At 29.4% G+C, this 9,344-nt stretch overlaps 1 protein-coding gene across 1 annotated transcript in view; it reads left to right on the plus strand.

Annotated features, from left to right (window-relative positions):
- LOC111697031 (phospholipase B1, membrane-associated) overlaps positions 1 to 5,071 on the plus strand; it is a 46,007-nt gene extending 40,936 nt beyond the window's left edge. The window contains exons 17-20 of the mRNA XM_023466897.1: positions 1,182 to 1,249; positions 1,774 to 1,823; positions 2,088 to 2,563; positions 4,638 to 5,071. Of these exons, the coding sequence (XP_023322665.1) occupies positions 1,182 to 1,249; positions 1,774 to 1,823; positions 2,088 to 2,184 (215 nt within the window). The 3' untranslated portion in view covers positions 2,185 to 2,563; positions 4,638 to 5,071. The remainder of the gene's footprint in view (positions 1 to 1,181; positions 1,250 to 1,773; positions 1,824 to 2,087; positions 2,564 to 4,637) is intronic.
- Positions 5,072 to 9,344: the final 4,273 nt, after the last annotated feature.

Raw genomic sequence — 9,344 nt, forward strand, 5'->3', positions numbered from 1 at the left:
AGCGTAAACGTAATTTCTTGTGCCCTTACACCTGTATAGTTGCTGCAAAATTTACGGTGGTACCCTTTAAAACGATAACTGATTAATAATTGGGAAGACATATCGTTTTTATATTTTGAAAAGTGTTAGATTCTCATAACTTCCTTCATTGTCTTTGCAGCATAAAGTCGCGAGTAACAGAAAAATCACAGTCGAAAATAATCAATTTCCAGCTTGAAAAATATGGATCTCTCCATCGTTCATCGCACATTATCTTTTAAAGGTTAAAAGGGTACCGGTGTGAAGCGGACATGCCGCTTTTGAAATGAAGTGTCACACTAAAATATCATGAGCAGTCCCTTTTAAGTAAATTCATATTGTAACTTAATATTTGAATTTCATTTTTATTATATTTTAACATTTCTAATAAAAACTTCTTCTTACAATTTAATGTTTCTAATAAAAAGTTTGACTGAAGTTGTTTAATAACTTTCTAATGTTGGTTTATTGAGCACATAAATGTTAATTAATGTCTTCATAAGAAGTTATTAATTTGTTCTTGACTGAGCTGTACACACTTCAATCTACCGTTTAATTACGTAATTAACCAACCCATAATGTTTCACACAAACCTGATATTAAAGGGAATATATAGGCATTACTTTAAGTTAATGAATACATTTAATAGTCTAATACAAGATATCGTTTCTAAGAGATTTACGCAGAATTATCTGGAAGTCTTCTGACGTCAAATATAATGAATAGTAAGACTGTTAACATTAATCCGAACTGATACCAGGCACGTTATAAGACAAGTGACAATTGACTGGGTCGGTTTTAAAGTGTCACAATGCCTTTGCCTTTGATTTAATCTTACTAGTTTATAAATACTTTTTTATGTTTTTAGGTTCCACTCAGTCTTTACGATTCAACTTAGTGTCTAAGGTTCAACTTAGTGTATATGGTTCAACTCAATCTACTATTAATTATTTATGCTTCCTGTTCTTAATTTTTATGAATGATAAAACATGTGAAAAAATCCCTAGTTGAAGTAAATATGAACATTTTGATAAAACTTTAATATTGGTATCATTGGAACCTGGTGGTGGAAATTAAGAAAACAAATCAATTTAGAGAATTGAAAAATATTAAAAACTCGTCGATTTAGGGCAACAATTTTTTTTAAATACTTTATTATTTAGTCAGCCGATCTCTTTGGAACAACCTTCTTCAGCCTGTCGGTCAGAAGGCAACAGATTGGAGCAAACAGGGAAACCATTATTAGAATAAAGGAATTGCTTCATTTTTGGAAAATATACGTAATTCCATAATATTTAAAATTAGTAACACGTTGCAGCTGATTCAGAATTCTGCACTATTAGAAGCCTAATATTTTATTCGGAATAATATCAAAATTACCGAACTGTTTCTTGGCAAAGGAATTGAGTCTTTGTTACAGACTCTGAAATTTTCTAATAATTATATCTTGGCAACCTGATGGTGCGAAGCTTTTGATTTTTCAAACTTAGACTATTTGATCTAACAGAATTCATCAGAGTTTATCTGTATGGAATTCATAGTTTGAAATATCTCAGGTATACCACGTTGGGATATAGGGATTAGAAAATCAGAGTTTGTGGAAAGGATTTAATTCCTATCAAAGAATGTATTAATATTTTTCATGGATTCAACTTTCTTTCGTGATTTTTAATTGAGCCACGTATATATTCTTAAAAAAAGGTTAAATATTATTGTTTTTTTTTTCAAATTTCTAATTTATGGGATTGATTGAAGGAAGTTCCGTTTTTGTGTCCCTCCTCTACAGCCCCCTTCCTAGCAACGAGGTAGTTTACAAGATAAAATTCTTTTAAAGATCATAAAAAAGTTTTTACGACAATTTTTTTTTACAAGATTTTTCACCGATTAATTACGTGAAAGTAAAAAATGACTTAGATTAATTTAACTTTAGAGTTTTTTAGATTAAAAAAAATATTTCAAGATTTTTCTTAAAAACAAACAAGAATCTATAGGAAAATTCCATAAATTTTTTAAAAATATCTCATGATAAGAAAAATTAAACATATTTTTAAAAAAATTCTTTTTTTTAGGAAAAATTCTTCCTTGGCTCGACGGACTCGTGGTTCTCTTATGCTGGACTGGTTACAATTCATCAGGGGTTCTCCTAAATACACATGTACTATATAAATCTAAAGGGACTGTAGGCTATATAAATCTAAAGGGACTGTAGGCTATATAAATCTAAAGGAACTGTAGACTATAAAAATCTAAAGGAACTGTAGCCGTAATTTTAAGTTACTCTTTATTTATAGAGTAGCATGTATGGTTCACACTGGAGCACTTTAAAGCTTTGTCAAATCAAGAATAGACGAGGTATCCAGCTTAATCTCTCTTAAAATGTATTATTTTCTGCTACAGGCACAATAAAGGATACTGTCAGAACACTTGCCAAGCTCGAGAAAACAAAAATCTCTTCCATATTATCTGATAAAGGTCTGAATGGGTACCATTGTGAATCAAACATGTCTCTCTATAAATGAAAGGTCCCTTAATATTTAACCGACCGGTTTTTTTTTTTAATTTGCAAGGTTACTATTATATCAGATAGTTACTATTAAACTACTATCAGATAGTAACTATTAAACTACTATCAGATAGTTATTATTATACTACTATCAGATAGTAACTATTATACTACTATCAGATAGTAACTATTATACTACTATAAGATAGTTACTATTATACTACTATCAGATAGTAACTATTATACTACTATAAGATAGTTACTATTATACTACTATAAGATAGTAACTATTATACTACTACTATAAGATAGTTACTATTATACTACTATCAGATAGTTACTATTATACTACTATCAGATAGTTACTATTATACTACTATCAGATAGTTACTATTATACTACTATCAGATAGTTACTATTATAAGCATGAGAAAAGTTTGAAAAAATGTAAAATAAAGAAAGTAAAGTATAAATTAAAAATTTTATTTTATCCCAAGAATTTAATTTATTTGAAAGGTTTCGTATCTCAAATGATCAGGAGGAATAATAAGAATAATGAGATACCTCACAATGCTCTCAAATAACTTTCACGGAAAGAAGCCCCCTAAAAATCATTAAAAAAACTATTTTTTTTCGAATAACTTTTTTCTTCATTGCAACCATGCAAAAGTGCTAAATCAAAAAGTTTCAAAAACTTTAATTAATTTTTATGAGTGATGCTTTTTTTATAAAACAATGAAAACCATACATAATCAAATTTTGTTATTTCATTACAAAATTCTCAGAAATTCTGTATTCCAATTTTATAAAATAGGGTTTCACGAAATCCTACAATTGTAATCAAAAACCGAACCGTCATTGTATTCTTTTAAGACATTATTTTATTAGGAATTTTAAATCTAACTTTCTGATTTTAATATATTTCCAACCTAATGGTGTAAACCTTTGAATACTGCAAGATTAAATAGTCAAACGTTTACACAATCAGAGCTGGAAACTTTAGAATGGATAACTTTTAATCCCAACTATTTAATCCGAATATCCACTATGGTAATTTTAATTTTATTCCATCAGAGAAATCCACAATTGCTAACAATTTAAGAATTTGTTGGCGGCCATTTTGTAAATATCGGTGAAGAAAAATATTTAATAATACCTTTAAGATTCTTTTTTAACCAATTTAACTAATATAATGTATTAATGAAGAAATGGGTGAGAAATTTAAGTGAATGCCCTTCCAGTCATGAACACGAGCAAATCTGGCGTTATTAGAATCAAACTTGTTGATCTAAATATTTAGTCTCGAGACAAACATAATCTTGAGATTAGCAAAAAGAGAGGATTAAGCATTAATCCTGATATCCACCATTCTAAAGTTCCCAGCTCAGGTTGCACAAATAATGGGATCAGAAAAATAGATTAGAGTCGTGTAATCAATTTCTTTGGTTAATATAACATGGAGAAAATTCTAAAATAATAATTGAATTACGCTGCAAAATTAAAAACAAATAAAAAATTCGCAATCTTTATGAAAATCATTGTTTGAAAAATACAAAAAATATGTGATCCAAGTTGTTATTGTTGTTTTCTTAGTTAGAGGGAGTATTATGTATTATACATCTTTTATCCCCTTCTCTTTCGTAGTAATCCCTTAATTGTGTGTAAACCTATCTTGCATTTTACTAAACTGTATTTTTTATATTCTGCTCACTTTTTGTACTGTATTGTGTAATTGTGTACTGTATTGTGTACTGTATTGTGTACTGCATTGTGTACTGTATTGTGTACTGTATTGTGTACTGTATTGTGTACTGTATTGTGTACTGTATTGTGTACCGTATTGTGTACTGTATTGTGTTATATTGTGTACTGTATTGTGTACAGTAATGTGTACTGTATTTTGTACTGTATTGTGTACTGTATTGTGTACTGTATTGTGTACTGTATAGTTTACTGTATTGTGTACTGTATTGTGTTCTGTATTGTGTACTGTATTGTGTACTGTATAGTGTACTGTATTGTGTACTGTATTGTGTACTGTATTGTGTACTGTATTGTGTACTGTATTATGTACTGTATTTGTTTGTGTCCGAATTAAAAAAAATAATAATAAAAGGGGATTTTAACCTTGATTTGAAATTCATCCAATGATCATATTTCCAGAATATGAAAATAGTTACATTATTATAACCCTGCCATAAATTTGTATACTGCTATCGTAATAATTTACTTTTAATGTTTTTAAATTATTGTGTTCTGTTCGATATTCAAGAAGTTTTTGTTTGATCTTTTGAATATCAATAATATCGTTTTCTTGGATCATATTTTCTCTAAAATCATATTTTTGTCATTGTCTGATCAATGCTATGTGTTTAATGTGTACGCGTGTACATTGCGCATTGCACTGTTAAAATATGTGTTTATTTATATGTATATGTATGCGGTAAAAAACACACTAACTGGAAGAAAGCATTTATGGTTTATGTTCAAGTACATATTTTTCCACTTTGATTATTTACATCCAGAACTGATTATAATTATATATAATACATAAACAAATGTTATAATTTATTATTGTTTTCTTAATCTTGTAAAAAAATAAATTGTATAGATTGTTAAATTTACTTTTATGTATGTTTTTAGGGTACTCTCTTTTCAAACTTTTCAGATTTTTCTGTGCACATTGATGGCTTTCCATACATTTTGAAAATTGACATTTTTTCCAGACAATTTTTTGTTCAATTTTGACCGGCCATAAACCAAACCTGAAGTTTTGTTAGATGTCACAAAAAATCTGGTCCTGATCGGTACAGTAGGTTTGGCATTTTGTGAATTTTAACAAACAGAAATACATACCAAAACATGTATGTATCTATATATATAAAGTAGTAATCTCTGTTTGTCCGATCATTACTCAGGAATCCCTGAGCCGATTTCCCTCAAATTTTGGAGCTCGGGAGACCCACGAGAATGTTCTTAGCCTAATTATGAGATTGGGTCGACTTAAATAGCAACAATTTTGTTCGCTGTAAAATCGTTCAGATGCGGATAAACGGGTGGAGAAACTATATGAATAACATGGGCAGCGCTGGGTTCCCTAGCTAGTGGTTAATTATCAATTAAGTATTTTAATTAGGTGAACAGTTCCTTTGAATTAATATGTAAGTAGAAATGGTTGCTTCCAGTTTTTTTTTCGTTCGTTATTTAACACTAGCAAAAGGGCCCGGCGTTGCCCGTTGAAAAAACAAACTGGAAAACAAATTTTAGCCTATAACACCCCCGGCCACCCATGAGTGTCCACAAAAAAAATTCAGCCCATTCGGTCCAGCCGTTTAGCCGGACATATATATGAATGTCTTGTTTTATTATATAGATAGAAGAAGATTACATTCGTTCACCAACATTGTACGTTCAGTAAAAGGTTAGGTTAGATTATTGGCTGTGTTTCCAAAAAAAAGTGTTCACATACAATTTTTAAATAGATCGCAAGCAATTAAGTTTGTGAACGATCCCAACTGGGAATTCGTTCGTAAACGGTTTGACTGATTAACAAAAGGAAAACGATCTTCAATGATAATCGTTCGTTTTTGTGTTTTCGTTCATTTTAAAAAAGTTGTCGTGTTTTTAATTCTCTGAGCAGTCTAATTCATTCGTTAATCTTTATGAACGACGCCATGGTTCACGAAAAATTTCGTTGATTAACGAAAACGATGACTATCTCTACATATCACATGTGTATGGACCACGGCCATATGACACTTTAGCCTGGGAAAAATATTGTCAGAAATAAAAGCTTATTTTTGTATAATTATGAGTATATGTAAAAAAAAAACAATAGATGATAAACGACCTATTGATTATGTAAATAGAAATGATAGATTACTATATTAATATATCAATGCTAACACGTGCACGATAATTTGGTATTAGTGTATATTTATTTTAAGTAATAGATATTTTAATTTAGATATTTTTATGAATATTGGAGTAAACTTTTTTTTACAATTTGGAATTTTTCTACAAATCTTTGACATTTTAAAATTCTTTCTAATTAATTTTCTTCCACCTTTCCCCAGATTTTCTTTCTCTCCTTCCTTTTCTTTCTCTCCTTCCTTATCTTTTTTTCCTTCCTTATCTTTCTCTCCTTCCTTTTCTTTCTTTCCTTCCTTATCTTTCTCTCCTTACTTTTCTTTCTTTCCTTCCTTTTCTTTCTTTCCTTCCTTTTCTTTATCTCTTTCTTTTTCTCCTTCCTTATCTTTCTTCTTTCCTTTTCTTTCTCTTCTTTCTTTATATTTCTTTCCTTCCTTTTCTTTCTTTCCTTTCTCTCCTTCCTTTTCTTTCTCTCCTTCCTTATCTTTCTTTCCTTCCTTTTCTTTCTCTCCTTTGTTTTCTTTCTTTCCATTCTTTTCTTTTTCTTCTTACTCCTTTTCCTTCCCCTTTGGTTAATTTTTCCCACTTACGTAATCCGAAACATTTCAACCATTTTATTCTTCCCTTAAATATGCTTAGTTGCAGAAAACGTTAAGTAAGACGTATAAAACGTACCCTAGCAACACTTTTGGTTGAAATATACAAATTTAGATACAATTTTGTCGAGCTGCTAAAGGGTAAAATAAATTGAGTCAATGCCAAAAACACTAATTTTCTAATCCCTATAATCCCTATATCTTTGCAACTCAAACTATAATTTTTGTTATAGATCAAATAATACAAGTTCGAAATTTCAAAGCTTTGCATTATCATTTTGACAAGATATAAGAACTAGATAGTTTTAGTTTCTGGGAAAGACTTGAAAACAAAACTCACGAAATCTTTTCGTTTTCATTGTTCGTATTTTTATTAGCACATGTAGTGTTGTCCTAATGGTAGAATATGTTTGGATAATAAAGCAATCCATTAGTGAATATAAATATACAATAAACACCTGCTCCTTTATACATCATTTTTCACTGCTAGCATACTTTTATATTTTGTATTTATCCTCTTCAAGTTATCATGCTTCACTGCTAGCAAACTTTTATATTTTGTATTTATCCTCTTCAAGTTTTATATCATGCTTCACTGCTAGCATACTTTTATATTTTGTATTTATCCCCTTCAAGTTTTATATCATGCTTCACTGCTAACATACTTTTATATTTTGTATTTATCCCCTTCAAGATTTTATATCATGCTTCACTCCTAGCATACTTTTATATTTTGTATTTATCCCCTTCAAGTTTTTATATCACGCTTCACTGCTAGCATACTTTTATATTTTGTATTTATCCCATTCAAGTTTTTATATCATGCTTCACTCCTAGCATACTTTTATATTTTGTATTTATCCTCTTAAAGTTTTTATATTATCCTTCACTCCTAACATACTTTTATATTTTGTATTTATCCCCTTCAAGTTTTTATATTATCCTTCACTGCTAGCATACTTTTATATTTTGTATTTATCCCCTTCAAGTTTTTATATTATCCTTCACTCCTAACATACTTTAATATTTTGTATTTATATATTTATATTTGTTTTTATATCATGCTTCACTGCTAGCATACTTTTATATTTTGCTTCTTGAAGATACTGTAGATGGAATTTCAATTTCAATATGTCGGATGAACAAAAATAATATTAATGCTTTTTTTTCTAAAACGGTACCCTTTATACCTGAATCTGATCTCAAATGTGTTTAATTCTAATATTTTCTTCATTTTTTCTTTTAAGCACGAACTGCGCAAGTCAATTTTGCAGAAAAGTCCCTGAAGAAAAGAAAAGAATTCAATTAAACAAAACCATGGAGCAGGGATATCTAATTCATGCTTGAGCAGACAAAGCTTACAAGGCCGGTACCGTTGTAAATCTGGCATTGTCGTCTTTACATTGAAGTTACGCTTACAGTCCCTTTAAATTAACAGAATTTAAGGTTTTAATGAAGACAAATAACTATGTCTCTCTCAATGTTGTTCAGAATAGGGATTAAAGGATACAGCTGTTGTGTCAAATAGTCAATATCAATATATTGATTGCCACAACCTTAATTTGTCTAATCCCTATATCTGTGCAACTTGATGGCTTAAACCTTTGATATTTCAAATTTATATTATTTAATCTACCAGAATTCAGAGTTTGAAATATTTAAGGTCTACGACATTTGGTTGCAGATTTATTGGGATTATAAAATCAGAGTTTGTGGCAACGACTCAATTCCTTTCGTTGTAAATATATTTCAATTATATTTTTAGTCTTTAAAAATGGTATTAGTTTAAACAAATTGGCTTAAACCAAGTAAAACTATAGAAGTTTAAATATCCATAAAAAGGATAATAACATTTAAAATTGAACTAATAAATCCCTTCTTAAAATTTAGGTTTCAAGTATTTTATTGTATAAGTGCCTTTTACTTTATGTTGGAATCTCGAAACACAAAAAATTAAATTTTTTTTAACATACTAAAAGGGCAACACTGGACTCTGACACATTAATAGGATACAAGTCTAAATGCATTACAATTATATTTTACAGACGTTAATCCAGTTTTTGTTTTCGGGTAATTGCGTTTCTATAGACAGGAAGAAAACCAGATTCTCTAGATGATACAATAAACAAGTCTGCTGAGATCGGTCGTTGAAGGACATATATTTCCCAAACAATTATCCCCGATTACTGCAGCAGAAACACAAACAGAATGAACCCGTCTCAAAAATCGATAATAATGAAATATCTTTATTTCCAGAAAAATTGCATCTTGTTATTATGTGTATAAATGGTAAAAAATAATGTTTATAATGGGGAAAAAATGCTAAGGATCTATTTTCGTGAGTTGGGGATTAATGG

This window comes from Eurytemora carolleeae, unplaced genomic scaffold (assembly GCF_000591075.1).
Source record: "Eurytemora carolleeae unplaced genomic scaffold, Eaff_2.0 scaffold270, whole genome shotgun sequence".
NCBI lineage: Eukaryota > Metazoa > Arthropoda > Copepoda > Calanoida > Temoridae > Eurytemora > Eurytemora carolleeae.